The 21,165-nt window shown below is 37.1% G+C and overlaps 1 protein-coding gene across 6 annotated transcripts in view; it reads left to right on the forward strand.

The window, feature by feature from the left end:
* BTBD7 (BTB domain containing 7) overlaps positions 1 to 21,165 on the forward strand; it is an 87,940-nt gene that overhangs the window by 24,433 nt on the left and 42,342 nt on the right. For 3 of the 6 annotated variants that reach the window (XM_081548127.1, XM_081548131.1, XM_081548128.1), the window contains exons 2-3: positions 6,737 to 6,924; positions 7,429 to 8,508. In XM_081548127.1, coding sequence (XP_081404253.1) covers positions 6,843 to 6,924; positions 7,429 to 8,508 — 1,162 coding nt within the window. In that variant the 5' untranslated portion in view covers positions 6,737 to 6,842. Of the gene's footprint in view, positions 1 to 6,191; positions 6,297 to 6,681; positions 6,925 to 7,428; positions 8,509 to 21,165 lie in introns of all 6 variants that reach the window. The other 3 variants (XM_081548133.1, XM_081548132.1, XM_081548129.1) reach the window with 3 other exon arrangements.

Raw genomic sequence — 21,165 nt, forward strand, 5'->3', positions numbered from 1 at the left:
CCGAGTGATGGGAGGAAAAATAGAATTTTAGTACAAAATTAACTCCAGCCCCTAAACCATTATTATCTTCCTATTTATAAGAACTTGAATAATTCATAGGACCATTCACATGCTGATTCTCCTGATGATCAGAAGTTACAGTTAAGGATTTGATGTCCTTATGAAGACTGCCCTGGATGAAGGCAACTTTGAGGGTTGTATTCATGTTTCTGTTTTGTTCTTACTCTTCTCTTCTCCATGTGCAACCATAGTGTCAGGCTTACTGTGAGGTTCACCAGGATGTTTTCTTTCTTCTCCAGATTTTCCAGGGGAGCCCACAGAAACTCATCAACAAGAAATACGCCTTTGTGTTTTGTTTTTTAACATTCACTGAGTTGGTGTCAGAAAATCTAAACTTTGAGTGAAGTTTGTGAGAAATTCCATGTTTTTACTTCAAATTCAGTTGCTCTGAACATGTTCTCTGATTTCAGCTGTGGTTCTCTCTGCTGATCCTCCGTAGGTTCCTGTCTAGACTCAGATTTGTCGTTGCCTTCTCCGTATCATCCAGAGCTGCTTTTCTACACTACACTCAGTGTTCGTTGCTCAGTTGTGTCCAACTCTTGAGACCCCATGGACTGGAGCCGCCAGGCTCCTCTGTCCATGGGATTCTCCAGGCAAGAATACTGGAGTGGGTTGCCATTTCCTTCTCCAGGGGATCTTCCTAATCCAGGGATGGAACCCAGGTCTCCTGCCTTGCAGGCAGATTCTTCACCGTCTGAGCCACCAGGGAAGCCCACTAAACCAGCAGTGAAAACAGTTGTCCCCAGTTAGAAAAGCGATTTCATTTATTCACTCAAATAATGTGTGCCTGGCTCAAAACTAGTCTTCCTACTATGAACACAAAAGTTCCAAACAGCACCATTTACCATAAAAGTTGATTGAGCAAGTTCTTGGAGGGCTTCATAATCATTTTCCACCCTCTGTTTGTAGGCCCTTATTCCTACCTGCTAGAGAAAATTTATCCTGCTGCTTCTAGAGCTGCCTCAGGGAGAGTACAGTTTGTTGCTAGGAGAAGACAGCAGAGGCTTTGGTATTGGGGATAGCTGAGCCAAGCTGCTCTGGTCCAGCTTGCCCTGTTGGGTCTCATTTAACCTCTGCTAGAGACCCAGACAAGGGTCTAAACCCCCTTCCACTTTGATCTTATCTATTTGAAGATGCTTTCAAAAAGCAAAGGTCTTGCTGACTGCTTCTGACTTAACTATTCACAGTCTTTTTGCTTTGTTCTTATGTGTCCGACGACAGAACTAAAGGCTCTATCTGAGAGGTATTTGGAGAATCCAATGGGTTTAATACATATAAAGGCTCTAAGCAGAGTTTGGTATAGAAATGATAGCTGTTATTTTGGGTAAAACATGCTTGGGAATGAGAATGGACATAGAAAATCATATTCTTTTAACTTAGGTGTTTTTTTTTCTTTTTAAACTTTTTTTCTAGCTGCTCTACAAATGTGAGATTTGGCTATAGAGGCTATCATTCATCCTACTTTGCCTCATTAGGCCTGGGTGGTACCCTTTTTCACTCTCAAGTATCCTGATTTGAATGATGTAGTCCTCTTAGATTTGACAGAAGTGAAATGTTACTAGTTTTGGATTTCTGTTTAATTATGAATTGTTTTTCATTGTCACATGTGTCCCACATTCCTGCTTTTCTATAATTATACCTAATAATCAGACTAAGTGGAAAACATGTTTAAAATTCAAAATTCAATTGCCTTTTTTTTCGTTGAAACAATAACATTTAATATAGAAATAACTCTCTTCCCCATCCTTATTTTACAAATCAATAAGTCTTACACTTCAGTGAATTTTAGGAACTCTGTTTTGACTTAGTTTATACATGTTGTGGCCCATAAATCTCAACTTTGGTTTATAAAAACTGAGATTCATAGAAGTTAAATGTACTTATCTCGCGTAAGTGATAAATTAGTTGTAAGAGAGAACTATCTCAGATGCAGTAAAAATGCGTTTGTAAGTCCAGTTTGTTCATTAAGTCCAACAAAGTTAACCTAGGTACCCAACTAACACAATCAGCTATATAGTACTGTACTGGAATATGGAATAGGTTTATAATAGTTTTCACACAAATAGTACATAGAAAACAAACAAAAATAAAACATTTTTAATCTTAAAGTACAGTACCTTGAAAAGCACAGTGGTACAGTACAACAGCTGGCATACAGAGGCTGGCATCAAGTGAACAGGCAAGAAGAGTCCTGACTGGTGGAGGGAGAGGAAGTGGGAGATGGTAGAGCGGAAGGATAGATGGCAATAGGAAATGGAAGGCAAGGCGCAATTTCACTCATGCCTAATGGGGATGGAACACACATTCGCATCTTTGAAAGTTCACAAACTTGAAGGCTTTTGTGTATGGGACTTACTGTACCTGACAGTCATTGTTCTCTCTGCAGCCTAAAGGGTAAAAACATATTTTTATGGCAAAGGTCAGAGTTTTCCAAGTGTGTTATGCAAGTCTATTTTACTGCTCTGTGGGGCAAAAGGGCTCCTTTAGATTAAGCTGAATACTTCCTTTTGGAGGTTCACAATGTACCTTAGTACTTTGAAGATGCTAAAAAAAGTTCTGAAGTAAGGACAAGTAAAGCTTTGTTTAATTCTGCATTTTCTAAAACATTAGGAAAACTCTTTGGAAATGCTGGCCTAGGGATTTTGCGGGGAGGGGGGTTTTGGGGGAGAGGTTGGTTTTTGTTTAAAAACTTTTTTCATTGGGTTGTTAATTTTCTCTGTTGCATTCAGCATGACTTTTTTCTCCCATAGTTGGATATGCTACAATCACTGAAGCTTATTTTAAGCCAGTTGGATCCTCTGATTGAGATTGGTCATGTCAACTATTAGCAGGAGCTCTCCCAGAAAGGTGGTTCTGGGAAAATGATTTATCAGCTTTCTAGGGCCATTTGCATCCTGTGGGCCTTCCCAGTCCCTGAGGCCCTCCCTTTCCCTTTCCTGTCTATCATCCAAAGGTTACATTTCATGCTGTTTTATGTAGGAGACAGTCAAAGCTTGCCCAGAATGAAAATATCCCTGAAGTTTAAGACTGTGACTAACTCTCACTTCCAGCATCTAAAGGCAGCAGATTCAATTAAGAAATAAATAACAAGATACTGTGTTCCATTTGGCATGAGTTTTTGGTTACCTGAGAAATAAATTGTTTCCTGAGAATTTCAAGAAATATGGCTTTAGTAACTTTAGTGACTCCTAGGATTTGGGATTGGAAACGCAGGAGGAATTTAAGGATTATATCTGATCCAGAAAAAGTCTCTCCCATCAAGTCTTTCCAAGGCCTGTGTACTTTAGTATCAGAGCTCTAATAGGAGATATGAATGTCACCCAAAGCATTTCATCTTGAAGGGGATTTCCATTGACTAGGAGCTGCCAGAAAGAGACACTGTCCCTAAGTCCTGAAGACTTGTTTATCTCAAGTCACTTCATCAGAGACCCCAGCTGTCCTCCTGGTGCTAATTATAGTGGCAAATGGCCCAGCCTCAGGATCTCGGCTGTGACTTCTCTAGTGTTTGCTGAGTGTTCCTGTGTCTTCACTGGGGCTGGTGAGGTTTTCTAACCTTTCTGTGGATACTGTATAGAGTATCTACTTGTGCTAATCATAAAATTGAGCTTTTTTCTTTAAATTATTTTTGGCCTGGTTTAACTCTCAAACAGACCAGTGTAAAAATGTTTTCTGTCCCTTCAAACTTTGCAAAATTCTCTTTTGAAGATAATTCTCGTGTGTGTGTGTATGCGTGCACACACAGATGAAGAGAGATTAGTTACCTTCATCTGATTGATGTGATGGAGTGAGAACAAGTTAACTTTGTCCATTTCTGTAGACACTCTGGCTTTTCTTCATCTGGATGCAAGTCTCCGTTCTTGGTTTGCTTCTTCAGCATACTTTGTGCTGTGTTAGTGAGCTTACTCTGCAGTCATTAGAAATCAAAAAGCAAAACAACAAAAGGAAGCAACATGGAACTTCAAGAATGAGTAAAGAAGGAAGTGAGAAGAGGACTACCATAGGAGTGACACTTTACCAGCACTTTCCATCATCCACCATTACATCCATATTCAGAGCTCGTCCTTTTAATTTTTTTTTTTTATCATTTTGGTAAAGGCTTTTATTTTGCATATTTTTACTCTGGATTTTTTCTTAGTATATTTCAGACTTCTTTGTTCGCACAGGATTGCTTATGCTGTTTCTATGTTTTAAATACAAATTTTTAGTGACTGAGAATAGGACGTGACTTGTAAATAAGGCCACAAACTTGGCTTCCAGGATCCTGTTTTTTATTTCTTTTTTGTTGTAATATTTATAGTTGATTTACAGTATTGTGCTAGTTCCAGGTGTACACCTTCAGATTCCTTTCCATTATAGGTTATTACAAGATATTGAATATAGTTCCCTGTGCTATAGAATAAATCCCTGTTGTTTATCTATTTTATATATAGTAGTGTGTATCTGTTAATCCTTTATCCCTCCCCTTCCCCTTTGATAACCATAAGTTTGTTTTCTATGTCTGTGAATCTGTTTCTGTTTTGTAAATAAGTTGATCTGTATTATTTTTTTTTAGAAAGCCTGTTTTCTCTTAAAGAACCAGTAAAAATGCAATAGAATCTTGAGGCTTTTAAGGAATTCAAAAACTAAGACTTATTAATTAGACTTTGGTAGTGGTGGTAGTTTAGTTGCTAAGTTGTTTCTGACTCTTGTGACCGCATGGACTGTAGCCCACCAGGCTCCTTTCTCCATGGTATTTCCCAGGCAGAAATACTGGAGTGACTTGCCATTTCCTTCCCCAAGGGATCTTCCTTACCCAGGGATTGAACCCCGGTTTTCTGCATTGCAGGTGATCTCCTGCATTGCGGATGGATTCTGTAGTAACTGAGCCACGAGGGAAGCCCGTTACTTAAACACTGTTTTTTGACATTTGAACTGAAATTAATACAGAAGATTTAGTTTCTGTTTTATAAAAATTGACAGCATTCAAAATGAATTACAACAAATTGCCTTTTCTACATTATATATATAATATATATTATATATATACTATATATTTCTACATTATATTATATATAATGTATATATGCAATATATACATTATATATACATTATATAATTATACAGTATATAATATACATTGTGTGTTTGTGTGTGTGTATGTATATATATAGGCTGTGCCAGGTCTTAGTTGCAGCCTGTGGGATCTAGTTCACTGACCAGGGACCAAACCCACGCTTCTTGCATTGGGAGCTTGGAGTCAGCCACAGGAAGGAAGGAAGTTCCTATTTTTTAATATTTAAGAATAGAAAACATAAGTTTACATACAGTAAGCATCAAACTTTAAGAAGACTGACTTTTCTGGAAAAAGTAATTTCTTGACCATTTAACATTCACAAAATGGTCAGTATATTAAACCCTCAGGATTCCTTGCTGGTTAGTTCCTAACAGAACGTACTGTCATATCTCTGGCTGCTATGCATCAGTAGCATGCACTGAAGTGAAAAGTCTAATGTGCTGTGTTCTATGATAGGTAGGTAAATCTCAAATAGGAAATTAAATTTACTCATGAGCATATGATTTGACTGAAGTTACTGCTACTTTGCATAGTATCTAGTTAGTAGAGTTTCCCAGTCTCCTCTTGAACACTATAGGTAGGTAATTCTGTGCTGCTACTTTGCATAGTATCTAGTTAGTAGAGTTTCCCAGTCTCCTCTTGAACACTATAGGTAGGTAATTCTGTGCTTATTAGATAAACAAATTTCCCTGTGATAATAGTGGGAAAAGATTGAAGGAAAGCACAAATGTTAAGTGATTTTCTTAAATTTGGTTTCCTAAGGTTACGCTATGTAGCAGAAATGAAAATAAATGCTGAGAATTTTGACATAGTTCTGTTTTCCAGCAGGGTTTTTGTGGTGTGTGTGTTTAACTCTTAACTGTTAAAAAATTTCATCCTTCATTATGAAGCCATATGAACTGCCTACTGACTGGTTTCCTAACAATTCCAATAATAGACTTTAAATTATGTTTTCTCTTAAACCATTATTGGTTTTGGTCAAATAACTGTTATATATCTGGATGGTATAAAGAATTAGAAGTATCCTATTAACACTCTTCTCTCATAGAATTTCTTCTCTTTGTGCTTATATCTTCAGCTTGCAGCTCTGAGAGTTAAGGTTCTGTAATGTGGAATTTATCCTGTAATTGTTAAAATTATCTCTTACTGGTACTGCCCTGGCCTTCCTAAGCCATAATATAAGGTAAAAGAAAGTAGTGTTTTTATTTCAGGGCTTTATGGGGAGGAAAGATGAAAGTTTTTTTTTTTCCTTGTGTCTCCTCACTGTGTTTATTATATTATAATTTCCTCAAGATTGTTACAGAACAAGTAGCCTAGAGATAATTTAGTTTGAACTATCTTTCCTTCCCCCTCTTTCAGCAAAATGCCTGAATAAATTTGATATGGTACTTTTTGCTTTCTTAGAATGTATATAATTGGTACATTTTCTGGCGCAAAATTGCAGGTAGCACTGATTCATAATTCAAATTTAGCTGTTTACTTACATTTCTGAAATTTTTACATGTGAATTTGACAATATGTTATTATTTGCAAATAAAAGCTGTTTTCAATAACTTTTTCTTTTTTAGCTGTGCAATTTGAAATACATTTGAAACAATAAAATTGTTTTTGTTTCATACCAAGAAATGGATGAAAAGAGGCTACTGGATCCAGGGTTGAAAGTTCATAAAGGCCTCTGGGATCATACTCTGAAGAACCAGCAGATGGAATGCCTGAGTGACTGAAGAAAATGGGTGCTAATGCATCTAGCTATCCTCATTCATGTTCCCCGAGGGTAGGGGGAAATTCTCAAGCCCAGCAGACTTTTATAGGTAACCATTTCAGTTTTTCTAACTTCATTTTCTTTTGTGAATATAAATAAGATTGTGTTTTCAGTGGTCTTTTTGGATGAAAAGAGGGTTGAGCTGTGGAAAAAGTTAATATATGTAATAATTCTGCAGCATCCATGTTTTTTCCTATCAGTTGTAAATCTGGCTTATATGATTCTTATCCTTACCGAGCTGCTGTAACACAGTTGATCTTTGATTGTTTCTTTTGTCTTGTTTCATTTATTGTGCCCATAGAAATGTAGCATTTTTTTACAATGAATAATGTGCTCTGTTTTTCCCTATTCCTTATTTAATATAAAAATGAGTTATTTGAACTTTTTAACCTTCCTTTATAGAAACAAAAATCAGTTTTACTTGAATGGTTCAGAAATGTCTGTAAAAATTTTAGCACAAAATGAATTAAATTGAATTAAAATTAAATTTAATGTTGAAAATGACTGTTAAGAGAAAAGAAATAAATTTTCACTTGTTTAATTTCCTTCTTAGGGACATCATCCTATTCTCAGCAAGGCTATGGTTGTGAATCAAAATTATATAGTCTTGACCATGGCCATGAGAAACCACAAGACAAAAAAAAGAGAACCTCTGGCCTTGCCACTCTCAAAAAGAAGTTTATCAAGCGTCGAAAATCTAATCGGTCTGCTGATCACGCCAAGCAGATGCGAGAACTCCTCTCTGGGTGGGATGTTCGAGATGTCAATGCGTTAGTGGAGGAATATGAGGGAACTTCAGCCTTAAAGGAGCTTTCTTTACAAGCCAGTGTGGCTAGACCAGAAGCCCGGACATTGCAGAAAGATATGGCCGATCTTTATGAGTACAAGTATTGTACTGATGTAGACTTAATATTTCAAGAAACTTGCTTTCCTGTTCATCGTGCCATTTTGGCGGCAAGATGTCCATTTTTTAAAACACTACTTTCTTCCTCACCTGAGTATGGGGCAGAGATCATCATGGACATCAATACAGCTGGTATAGATATGCCTATGTTTTCTGCTTTGCTCCACTACCTTTACACGGGAGAGTTTGGAATGGAGGACTCAAGGTTTCAAAATGTTGATATCCTCGTTCAGCTTAGGGAAGAATTTGGAACACCAAATTCCCTTGATGTAGATATGCGTGGACTCTTTGATTACATGTGCTATTATGATGTTGTCCTTAGTTTTTCTTCAGACTCTGAACTGGTTGAAGCTTTTGGTGGAAATCAGAACTGTTTAGATGAAGAGCTCAAAGCTCACAAGGCTATTATTTCAGCGCGGTCCCCATTTTTTCGAAATTTATTACAAAGAAGGATACGGACTGGTGAAGAAATCACAGACCGAACTTTGAGGACTCCCACAAGAATTATATTAGATGAGTCCATTATACCAAAAAAATACGCAAAAGTGATATTACACTGTATGTATACCGACATGGTGGACCTGGCCGTTTTGCACTGTAGCCCCTCTGTGGGGAGTCTCAGTGAAGTTCAGGCTCTCGTCGCAGGGAAGCCAAACATGACCAGGGCAGAAGAAGCCATGGAGCTTTACCACATAGCACTGTTCTTGGAATTTAACATGCTTGCACAAGGTAATGAAATTCTGATTTTTAATCTTAATCTCTAGAATTGCACATTTGTCTTCCAGATTGAAAGCACAACCAGTATGTTCCATGATTTCAGTGTTTGGGATGTGACAGAGTCAGTTTTTTCAAATCTGTAGTTACAACATCTGGGACAGAATGAGGGTTAGTGTTAATGTGGCTCTTCATTTGGTACCAAAACCAAGCATTCAAAACTAATGATTAAGAATAGATGAGACTTGAGGCTCTTTCTTCCCTAATGTAAAATGATAGGTGTGAGAATATGTAATTACCCAGCTACCACCCTGTCTGCTCTTGAGCTTTGAGCTAGTCCTGTTTCCCAGATTTCAAGGTTATTCTTGGTCTGAGACTCCTTGGGTAACTTAGATTCTCATATATACACTCAGTGCCTATTGATACTTAAATATTTAGAATAAGAATGAAAGTTCATTACAAAAATGAAGATAGTCTCATTTAGATACAGATTTATTTGAATCAAAGAATTGGGCAAGGTTTCTGACTTAAATTTTTAAAATATTCTATATCTTTTCAAGTTCAGCTGTGCATCAAGCAGCAGCTTATGGAGTAAAAGGCACAGTTTGTTCTTAAACTCAGGTACTTTCTTCATTTAATTTAAACTAAAATTACTAAGTTGGAATGACACATTTTTTGTGTTATAGGCAAATAATTGCACTACAGCTATATCTTTTAGTGTAGCTGTAGTGCAATTATCTTTTAGTGTATATCTGTGGTAAACATTAGAATCATAACATTTAAGAGCTGGAAAGAGACCTTCCGTGGGAGAGAAAGGGAATTTGCTGTCTTGACAGAATGTACTCTTAGCTTTCTATGATTGTATATTAAAAAACAACAAGCTATATGACATGAAGGTACTTCAGAAATTTAGCTGATGAGTGTTTGCTAAGAGAACACTAGAAGTTGCAAATTAGCAGAGAATGTTAATGATTTGAATAAAAGATATATATTTAAATAAGGAAAACTAAGCACATTTTTCTAGTTTGGGAAAAAATCTGTATTGTGTGGCTAAATCAACACGTCAATAGGACTTTGCAACAAATAAAAGCCCCAGTTAAATAACAATGTCAGTAATAAAATGGGAGAGATTATTGGAAGACAATGATAAGCATGAGTGAAAATAGTTGAGATTTCTGTTACATAAAGAATCTTTTAAATCTTATTTTACCATTTCCTGTGTAGTAATAGTACTAATTTTGTTTTATTGCCAAATCAAAATGTCATTAAAATATTTTCTTGCTAGTTCAAAACAAAAACTATGAATAATAGTAGACCATTAGATATCAGACTATAGGAAAATATATTATCAAAAATAACCTAGCAGCTTGCCCTACCATTCTTTCATTCTGTAAAACCAAATTTGTCAGAAAATGCCTCTACAGAAAAACTTAGTTTGCAGCATTACCATAAAAGTGTAATAATCTCTCTTTTCTCAAAATGGTTTTATTTTTGAAACATTTAAATAATAAGAAACCAAAGTGTATTGTGTATACTTTACTGTTTTTAAAACTGGGAAAGCATCAGTTGGTGTAGTTTTTTGTTTTGTTGTTAAGTTTTAACAGAAAGTAAAATGGTGAACTAGCTCTTGGGATCTTGGATAATATTTGATCTAGAGAGGTTTTTTCTTTTTTATATTGAGTTAAATTTTTATACGTATAATTTATCAGTAGCTAGAAATTTTATTTTTTGGAGCACCTTTAGAGCTATAAAACAACACTCCTTGTAGAACTTTAATTTTGGTTCCTTAAAACAAGCAAGCAAATATTCTCTAAAATTTGGGTATACATGACTGTGTTTCCTTTCATTATTCAAACTACAAAGTTTGAGTTATTTGGTGCTTTGTTTTTTTTCACACCATGTAGGCCTTACCTTTCTCCCATACCCATTAGACTGTTCATACTAGGCTTTATAACCAACCATAACCAGCATAGTTTTTACCCCATTCCCATGGGAAGGAGACTATTCAGTCACTTGAAGAGGGATTTTTATACCATAAAGCTTAAGATCTCAGGCTCTGAAACCAGACAAACTGGATTTGAATTCTTTACTATCATGTTTTAACTTGTTTAACCTTAAAGTAAGTCATCTCTAAGCCCCTGTTTTCCCATTTGTGAAATAAGAATAGTAACAGTGAGGTAAGATTATGAGAATTTAAGGAAATAGTATATGTCAAGTGATCTGAACAGTGCCCAGGAAATAGTAAGCATTCAATAAACATTAACTAGTAAATGAAAATCATCACAGCATATATTATTCACTACCACAGTCTATTCTAAAACTAACTTTTTAAGTTTTAAAAAATAATTTTATAATTATATTGACTAAACCCCATATTGAGAATAGTTTGCAAATTTTTTTAAGTAATTATTGTTTTTAAGACTTGATCGTAATTTTATCCCTAGTGAACTGGTGCATACCATTTATCAAACTGTTGTATCTGGCCATTTGTCACTCAAGTCTCAACTAGAGTTCTGCAAGCAGACTAAACCTATAATACTCTGAGGCATCTATTATGTGTAATGAATTAGCATCTCTCTACTGCATTTAGCAGGGTACTAGTTACATACCATTTTGGAGAAAATTAAGAAAATAGTCCCCAATATAATTTTCTGTCTTCTATGATTCAGTTGAAGACTCCTGGTTAAGAAAGCCTGTGAGACTAGACTGGCAGCTTGAGTGTAGGATCATATTGTTCTCATCCTTGTATCCCAATGCCTGGGGCATAATAGGCACTGAGTAAATGTTTATGAAGTAATGACTGTTAACCTTTTTATTCCAAATTAGATTTGACTTTAAAAATTAAAGCCCAGTTTTAAAAGGAGACAAATTCTATCAAGGGAAGCTGGGACCTTGAGACAGCATATACTCTTCAAGGTGGAGAGGTGATTTAATAGTTTTAAGAACATCATAAAAAGAGGCAGTATAGGCAGACAGCCAGAGTAATTTGGCAAGTGGATAAAAGGGAGGATTCTTGGCTTACATTGAGAATGTGTTTTATTCAGAGAAGTAGGCAATCACTGTTAGGGAGGTGAATTAACAGGTAATGAGGCTTCAGCTTACTCATGTGTGCTACCCTTTATTAAGCTCCCGCGAATACATGGTTTAGCACTTTTTCATTCTGCTTCAGTGATCCATCTGTCTGTTCTTGCATTGACGTTGTTTGCAGCTAGATGGCAAATCCTGACCTGCCTCCTCAATTCCCTTCTAAACACAGAGTCCTGAGGTTTATTTTCAAAGAAAGAAAAATAGATTCCACATCTGGAAATAGCTATAAAGAAGGGTGAGGATAAGGCTCAGGATTGAGATCTGGAATTATGTGAAAGCCTACACACACTCTGACCTTTCCCTGCTCTGGTCCAAACTGGACAGATACCAGACAATAAACTGGTGCTCCAGAAGTGGTCTATATGAAGAGCGTATAGACCTGCTTTGGGATTTCATGATGAAATGATGCTCAGGAGTTATATGGTGAAAAAGCCGGTTCGCCTTGCAGATGTCCTACAGGGAAGACAGCAGTCAGCAAGCCTGCTTGTGCAACAGACCTTCCAAATAGCTGTTAACTGCCTTAGTCTTCCATATAAAAACCCATCCAGGGTGCACTGGATGTTTGAGAAAAGCTTCCACATTGAGACAGAAATAAGAACACATGCTAGAGGAAACAGACAATGAAGGGAGAGAAGAAAACTTCAATAGAATCAAAATATCCTCCAATAAAAGAATATATTATTGAACAATGAGACATACGTAGGATGCTATAAAAGGGAAAAGAGGAGCTTTTAGAAATGAAAACTGTAGAAGGATTGGAAGAGAAAGTTGAAAGATCTGGAGAGTAGAACAGATTAGCCAAGAGATGGACAACAGTGGAGACAAATAAGAAAACTGGAGTATTCATCCAGAAAATGTAACATCTTAAATAATGGCTTTAAAAGTAAATACTAGAGAAAATGGAAGAGAAGACAGTATCTAAGGAGTAATATAATAAATATTGCCAAAACTAAAGGGATTTCTATATTTAAAAAATTTCATCCCTGTCACTAGAAAACACCAGAGAAAAAGAGATTATAAAATCATTGAGAGGTGAAAGGGTAAGTTCCATACAAGAAATAGGAAACAATGATAGTCAACTTTCCAGTAGCAACAACTGAATGTGCCTTTAAAAAGATGATGGAAAATTGTTTTAAACACAAAGCCAAACAGTCAATCAAATGTCAGGCTAAATAAATACATTTTCCAGTCATGCCTCAAAAAATTTTAACTCCCCTGTACCCCTACTCAGGAAGCTACTAAGGATATATTCCACTAAATGATGAAGTAAACCAAGAACCAGAAAGTGTGGGATCCAAAAAAGGGGGTCTAACATCAGAAAAAAGAAAAGAAAATCATAGATACTAGCTGTGCATTAGATGTAGTGGGTATCTAGTCTAGACTGGATGAGAAGGAGGAAAGTCTCCAAGAAGTAGATATCTCGGAAGAGACCAATTACCTGAATGTTTGAAAATTAAGTGACAAGTGACATTGAAAGAAGTATTACAGATCTTTTGGTACACTTGTGAAAAATTAGCTGTTGCTAATTATTAAAAGTGAAGCAAGTGAGAAAAGAGGATATTAATAATTTCCAAGAAAAATTTAAAGTTAAATATGGAAGAAAATATAATTCTAGTACACAGCTTGGTTCAGCAGTAACTAATATTTAAGTAGTCATTATGATTTGAACACTTGAGTATTGGTTTAATAAAATTTATAAAATTATAATTATAAAGAGATAAATATCAGAAGATAGATACTAAAAAATTGAGCATAGTTGCCTCTGGGAAGCAAGGCTGAGTGAAAGAGAGATAAGGGCAGGAGGTTTTGCTTTTAGGGTACACTTTTTATTGCTACTAAGTACAAGACTTTCTAAATTATGAGCATATATTGCTTTGATTACAGAATTAATTTTTTATAATAAAGATGTGACATCAGTAACCAGAAGAACCAGAGAGATCTGGATTGGCCACGGTCCTAAAGAACTAGGGAATTTATCATACCTATCAGGGCTGTTAACTAATGAGATCATGCTTATAATTTTGGTCTACACGGAGCCTTTACTTTCCTCTCATTTGGTTATCTTGACAACCTATGAGTGTAGTAGGGCTCAGAAATTAATAACTAGCATTTTCCCAGTCTTGTAAGTGATGAAGCTGTGAGTCGCACCAGCTCTTCCAACCTGAAGCCCAGGAATCTGGGCATGGTGAGACAGGGGAGCAGTGTGAGAACCAGTTTCTAAGGATGATGGTGAGAGGCCACTGTGGCCTAGTTGTAGGAGCCAACCAGACTGGTGCAGGAACAACTCAGAGGAGTCTCAGCTATGAGCATGTTGGGACTGAACCGCTTAGGGGTGGGGTAAGCACGTACATGGGGGAACTGTGGGCTAGCTGGGTAGGTCACTGCTCAGACTGCTTCCGAGCACTTAGTCAGAGGACAGAGGGCTTTGTGCTGAGCAGGCCATTCTTTCCTGGATAGACAAGTATTCCCAGGTCAGTTATTTGAGTTTTTCAGCGGCCCCGAGTGAGGAACTCCTTCTTTGCGTTGGAAAATTCCTGACCACGTAGGTCTTGATAGAAGACAGAGCCCACCTCCCGGTGTTTTCTCAGTCTTCTCTGTGGTCAGGGCTCCCCCACGTGACCTAGACTTTTTGAATCTAGAGCATTGCTGTCACAGAGATTTGGGGACTGTCAAGAATTCTTTTTGGAAGCAGGGTGGGAACAGCAACACCTAGTGGAAAAGGAGAGAAATCAGTGTCAGTGGTGCCAGTGATGGCATTCACTCACTGTCCAGGAGCAGTTTGGCCTGGGTCCTGAGGCCACACAAGGTCCTCACTGGGCTGTTTCTGTGCAGTACGACTCAACCCGTAGTCTTCCTTTGTTGTTTGTACTCTGAGCCAGCTCTCCAACTTTCCCAGCAACTCTGGGCTAACAGTATCCTTTCAGATAAATTCCTTTTCTGTTTAAGCCAACTGAAGTTGTTTCCTGTGGTTGCAGCTTAGAAGCCTAGTTCATAACAGTAACTATATTAAAAGACTAGTGTATAAAATCCCAAAATAAATGACTAGATTGGAAGAGCTTCAGATGAAGGACCAAGTGTTTAATCACTGACTTTACACAAAGACCTTAGAATACACTGCATAAACAGCTCTGAAAAGGTAGAATAGTGAGAATATATTATTAATTTGTAATTCTTTTAGTAAATACCCACTCTTTAGGGGAACTATAGATTTTCTCATGAACTTTAACAACCCACAGGCCAATAGAACTTCTGTTTCCTTTTCACAAATACTGTTGAATTAGCACCAGCATCTGCATGCATGTTCCAGTCAGGGACATTTTACAGTTGTGTGCTCTAAAATACAGATTTGTTTTTTTCATATTGATCAAAAATGTATTTGTCAATCTTTGGAATATGAAATTTATTTATAGCTTTAGTTCCAAAATAGCTTCTGAAATGCATTGCCCCTGTTTTTAGTTGTAATGCATGTGATTATACTTTATTGAATTAAAACTCTAACAGAGAAAGAACTGAAAGCGATGACCTAATTTTTTCTCTTAGCAACTTGGTCAGATTCCAGGAGTATGTGACTTGAAACAATTGCAGAATAACAAAAACTGCCCCCACTCTAATCCATTCCTCCCTCTTCCCATCCTCTCCATTGTCCCCGTGTTAACGAGCTCCCTTCTGTCTCCATTTGGTTGCTCTGACAGTTCATTTTGCTTCTCCCTGTAATTGTTTCCTCCTCAACAGCTTAGTCTGGATACACTTCCTAGAGAACAACGGAGCTAAGTTAAAGACCATCAACAAATCAAAGTAGTAAATACAGGTTTCAGTTAAACATGGGATATAGTTGAAGAATTAATCTGTTTCAAGAATGGCAGTTCAAATGACTCAAGTTATACAACTCTAATCATAATGAAATTTAGCAGTTAACTCAAAATTGTGAATAAAGTTCCAATGTGTAATATTTAAAATATTTAATTCCATATTTTATTTTATAACTCAAACATAGACTATAAACTCTTCACCTCTGACACTCTGCACACACTGTTCTTTGGTCTTATAATATCTTTGACTTTGTTCACTAAATGTCCAAATTCTACCCTTGTCTTTAAGACCAAACTCATATGCTACTTCCCTTGTTTTGTCTTAGACATTTCAAATTAAGTGTTTTCTGCTTCTTGCAAACTTCTAAAACATTTCTTTTATTATTCTTTTAGGTTTTTACATCTTCTGACTTGTTTTGAAATTAACCTGTGTAACTTTCCTCTACCAACGGGTATCAACTACATTCTCTAAAGACAAGATCCAAATCTGGGTCATCTTTGAATCACCCAAAGAACCTAACACAGGCCTTTGCTCTTGGTAGACTCTCAGTTATATATTTTGAACTATCTTTAGTACCCATGCAGACTGCATAACTTTTTCTTTTAAAAAAGGGGAGAGTGTAATCAGTGTTTAACCCTAGTTGTAAAAATAAAAAAGAGAGAACAGTGAGCCTAAACCGAGGAGATAAATATGAAGTATTATTATAAAAATAAATTTAGATGTGGTCTAAATGATGTATAACTCTGTACTGTTAAACTCAGTTTTAAGTTAAATTTCAAATAAAATTGTCTCATCAGCTCTTTACTTTCTTGGTCCATTAACAGGAGATAAAATATTAATTGAATTTAGAATATTCTAGGAAGCCAGTCAAGGCTATTAATCTTTTGAAGCCAAAAAAATTTTAGAATAATCTTACTTTTGTGCTAATTATAATTTAGATCAAAGAACTAATTATGTATCTAAAATTTCACTAATAAAAGCATAATTACAGTAATAATGCAAATATAATTCAAAATGTTGAAGTAACTTGGAAATTCTTATTCTGAATTAAGCATCTTTTTACTTATTTATCCTGTTTTAACTAACAGAAAGTAAAATTGTAAAGAGATTGCCATTTTCTTGTCTATTGAATGTCAAGTGTTTAGTCACTCTTGTATATGTAAAAGACAGTGTAAATTAATATTATGACTTGTTAAATGACTTTTGAATGTAAATGTATACGAGGCACTTTGTACTCATAGGAGGAAGTGTTATTTTAAAATATATATAGTTCATTTGAATTGAAGTCTATCAAATGTCTTCAGTTCCATTTTATTTAAAATTATGCGAAGTTTAATTAGAAGCCTTTTCTCAACAGTGAGCAAATCCTTTTTTCTGTAATACTGAAATTTCAAGAATGCCACAGTGAGGGAAATGAAATAGAGGAAGGTTTATTTAGTTTTGTTTTTCCCCCAACCCAAATTGTATGTTTATTACATCAGAGTCTGAGCAGTTGGATTTAATTTGAATTTTATAGACATTAATCAGATGAAATATGAGAAGCTATACTCAGGTTAGTATGGATATGAGCACAAAACTGTGAACAACATAGTCCTACTTCTGTGGGGTCAGAAAGAGCAGAGCATTTATATTGTAGAAAGAGTATGAAAGCATCTGCAGTAGTATTGCCTGTTGCAGATGCATCTCTGAAGCAGAGATACTTGATTTCATCTTACCATTTTTTGACCACTGTTGCTGTACAAGGTGCAGTGCCAGGGAAAAGAGAATTAAACAATTTTCAATGCCATTGTGTATGTAATGGGTGCTTCACATATGCTGTTTCTTTTTTCTTTTTTTCCGTGACATTCTTAAAAGATACATATTTCATTCAAAAAAGTAGCAGAAACTTTTTTGTTTCTGGAAACTGGAAACTCAAAGTAACCTTATCTGTCGTTGGTACGTGGGTGGTAATTTGAGCCATGAGAGTGACATACCTGGGCAAACATTAAAGAAAATTGAGAGTATCTAAGAATCCTGAAGGCACCCAGCATTATGTAGATGCTCATTTTTCTATTCCTCCGAAACTGCTAACCTTCTGTGTCCTGTTCTCTGGAGTCTTCTCCCCTCTCTCATCTGCATCTTTTCTTCACTGAGTGAATAGCTGTAGGAGTTCAGTGTATGGATCATTCCCTCTGGAACATCTTCCTTGAGTCTTGTCCTCTGCCCCAGAATGGCTTGGATGGTTACCTGCCTTGCTCCCCTGGCACAGATGACTGCTCTGGTCATCTCATGGGGTTTTCTTTCTTTTTTTTTTTGTTTTAACATATATATTTTATTGAAGTTTAGTTGACTTACAGTGTTTCAGGTGCACAGCAAGGTGATTCAGTTATACAAATACACATATTTTATCTTTGAAATTATTTTCCATCATAGGTTATTACAAGATGTTGACTATAGTTCCCTATGATATACAACAAACCTTTGCTGGTTGTTGCATATCTATTTTTTAATTAGAAATCTAGCATTTTATTCATACTAAGTCAAACAAGTAGAATCAAAATGTCATAATTTTCTTAGGCAAGAATTAATAAGTTTTCTAAAATATATATTATATATATGTATACAAAAGCTTTTCTACTACACTTGATAAAGGCTTGAGAAAGAACATAAAAAAGAAAGATGGAGAAATTGGAGAACATAAACTAAATTAAATGGGAGCACTGAATATGAACTAGAAAAAGTGAAACAAGCTAGATAAAAGTAAAAGATCATCATATAATCCAGTTGGTTTTAAACATGACCACTCATTAGAAACACGTCTGGAGCTCTGGAGAAAAAAGGCAATACTTGAGCATTTGTATTTTTCAAAAAAATTTCAAGATAATTCTGATACACATCTGGATTTTAAAAAATGATTACAGGTTTTTCTATTAGATCCTAGAGACAGGTGGCTCAGACAATAAAGAATCCACCTACAATGCAGGAGATCCAGGTTCAGTCCCTGGATCAGGAAGATCCCCTGGAGAAGGAAATGGCAACCCACTCCAGTAATCTTGCCTGGAAAATCCCATGGACAGAGGAGCCTGATTGGTTATAGTCCATGGGGTCACAAAGAGCCGAACGCAACTTAGTGACTAAGACTTTCTTTGATGATAAAGAATTCTATTATTTTTCTGTTGACCAATAATGATACAATGATACTAAGTTAGTAATAGTTACATAATCACAATAGTAAAATATGTTTATCAGTTTTCACAATCAATAGCCAGACAAAAAATAAAAGATAATTATAGTTGGAAGACATAATGGGAACATGATTGCTAACTGCTAAGTCACCTCAGTCGTGTCCAGTGCCCCCATCCCTGTGGGGAGACCCTGCTGACCCACTCCTCCACAGGAAGCCCTCTAACTCTAGCAGGTAGTTTTGGTTCAGTCTCCTGTAGGGTCAGTGTTCCTCTCCTCTGGATCTTGGTGCATGCAAAATTTTGTCTGTACCGTCCATGACTGGGGTCACTGTATCCCTCAGTCCTCTTGTTGTTTAATTCCTCAGTTATGTCTGACTCTTTTCGACCCCATGGAGTGTAGCATGCCAGGCTTCCCTGTCCTACACTATCTCTGGAGCCTCCTCAAACTCATGTCCATTGAGTCAGTGATGCCATCCAACCATTGCATCCTCTGTCGATCCCCTTCTCCTCCTGCCTTCAGTCTTTCCCAGCATCAGGGTCTTTTCAAATGAGTTGGCTCTTTCCATCAGGTGGCCAGAGTATTGGAGCTTCAGCCTCAGTATCAGTTCCTCCAGTGAGTATTCAGGATTGATCTCCTTGCAGTCCAAGGAAGTCTCAAGAGTCTTCTCCAATACCACAATTTAAAAGCATCAATTCTTTGGCACTCAGCCTTCTTTATGGTCCAACTCTCACATCCATACGCGACTACTGGAAAAACCATAGCTTTGTCTAGATGGACCTTTGTCAGCAAAGTAACGTCTTTTTAATATGCTCTCTAGGTTTGTCATAGCTTTTCTTCCAAGAGCATGCGTCTTTTAATTTGATGGCTGCAGTCACCATCTGCAGTAGTGATTTTGGAGCCCAAGAAAATAAAGTCTGCCACTGTTTGCATTGTTTCTCCATCTTTTAGTCATAAAGTGATGAGACTGAATGCAATGATCTTAAGTTTTTTGAATGTTGAGTTTTAAGCCAGCTTTTTCACTCTCCTCTTTCACTTTGGTCAAGAGACTCTTTAGTTCCTCTTCGCTTTCTGCTATAAGGGTGGTGTCATCTGCATATGTGAGGTTATTGATATTTCTCCTGGAAATCTTGATTCTAGCTTGTGCTTCATCCAGCCTGGCATTCACGTGATGTACTCTGTGTATAAGTTAAATAAGCAGGGTGACAGTATACAGCCTTGACGTACTCCTTTCCCAATTTGGAACCAGTCCATGGCTCCATGTCCAGTTCTAACTGTTGCTTCTTGACCTGTGTACAGGTTTCTCAAGAGGCAGGTAAGGTGGTCTGGTATTCCTTTCTCTTTAAGGATTTCCCACAGTTTGTTGTGATCCACACAGTCAAAGGCTTTAGTATAGTTAGTGAAGCAGAAGTAGATGTTTTTCTGGAATTCTCTTTTTTTCTATGATCCAGCGGATGTTGGCAATTTGATCTCTGGTTCCTCTGCCTTTTCTAAATCCAGCTTGAACATCTGGAAGTTCTTGGTTCATGTACTGTTGAAGCCAAGCTTGGAGAATTTTGAGCATTACTTTGCTAGCATGTGAAATAAGTGCAGTTGTATGGTAGTTTGAATGTTCTTTGGCATTGACCTTTGGGATTGCTCTTAAGTCCCTGGAAAACCTTTAATCAAATCCCTCTGGCCCTCAAGGCCAGATTCCCTTGGGATTCCCAGTCCCTTTGTCGGATCCCCAGGCTTGGAATCCTGACTTAGGGTTCAGAATGTAAACTTCAACACTAGTGTGAGAACTTCATTGGTATTATTGTTCTCTAGTCTGTGGGCCACCCACCCAGCGGGTATGGAATTTGATTTTACCGTGATTACGCTCCTACCATCTCACTGCGGCTTCTTCTTTGTCTTTGGATGTGGGGTGTCTATTAGTGGGTTCCAGCATCCTCCTGTGGATGGTTGTTCAACAGCTAGTTGCAGTTTTGGTGCTTTCGCAGGAGGAGATGAGCATAGGTCTTCCTACTCCACCATCTTGAACTGCAAGCATATGCTATTTCATGTCATTTTCACAACAGGCCCGTGAAGCTTGCAGAATGGGTCTCCCATTTGCCCAGAGAGATTCAGAGATACATAATAATGCCCAAATTTAATGGTATTAATATTTTATAAATATGAAGTCTGGAGTTAGATCTGTGTTCTCATCCTGCCTGTGCCACATACTAACCATATAAATTCTGTCTAGGTTCCTCAGCCTGAGCTCGTTTATTCCTCTTCATAGAAGTGCAGGTACCAAGCACTATGCCTGGCTCACAGTTGCTGCTGCTAAGTCGCTTCAGTCGTGTCCGACTCTGTGCGACCCCATAGACGGCAGCCCACCAGGCTCCCCCATCCCTGGGATTCTCCAGGCAAGAACACTGGAGTGGGTTGCCATTTCCTTCTCCAATGCATGAAAGTGGCAAGGGAAAGTGAAGTTGCTCAGTCATGTCTGACTCTTCGCGACCCCATGGATTGCAGCCTACCAGGCTCCTCCATCCATGGGATTTTCCAGGCAAGAGTACTGGAGTGGGTTGCCATTGCCTTCTCCAAGCTTTAACAAATGGTTTTAAAATTGATTTACATTAACTCTTA

Source organism: Giraffa tippelskirchi, chromosome 12 (assembly GCF_054371585.1).
Source record: "Giraffa tippelskirchi isolate mGirTip1 chromosome 12, T2T-mGirTip1v1.2.pri, whole genome shotgun sequence".
In the NCBI taxonomy this organism is placed as follows: domain Eukaryota; kingdom Metazoa; phylum Chordata; class Mammalia; order Artiodactyla; family Giraffidae; genus Giraffa; species Giraffa tippelskirchi.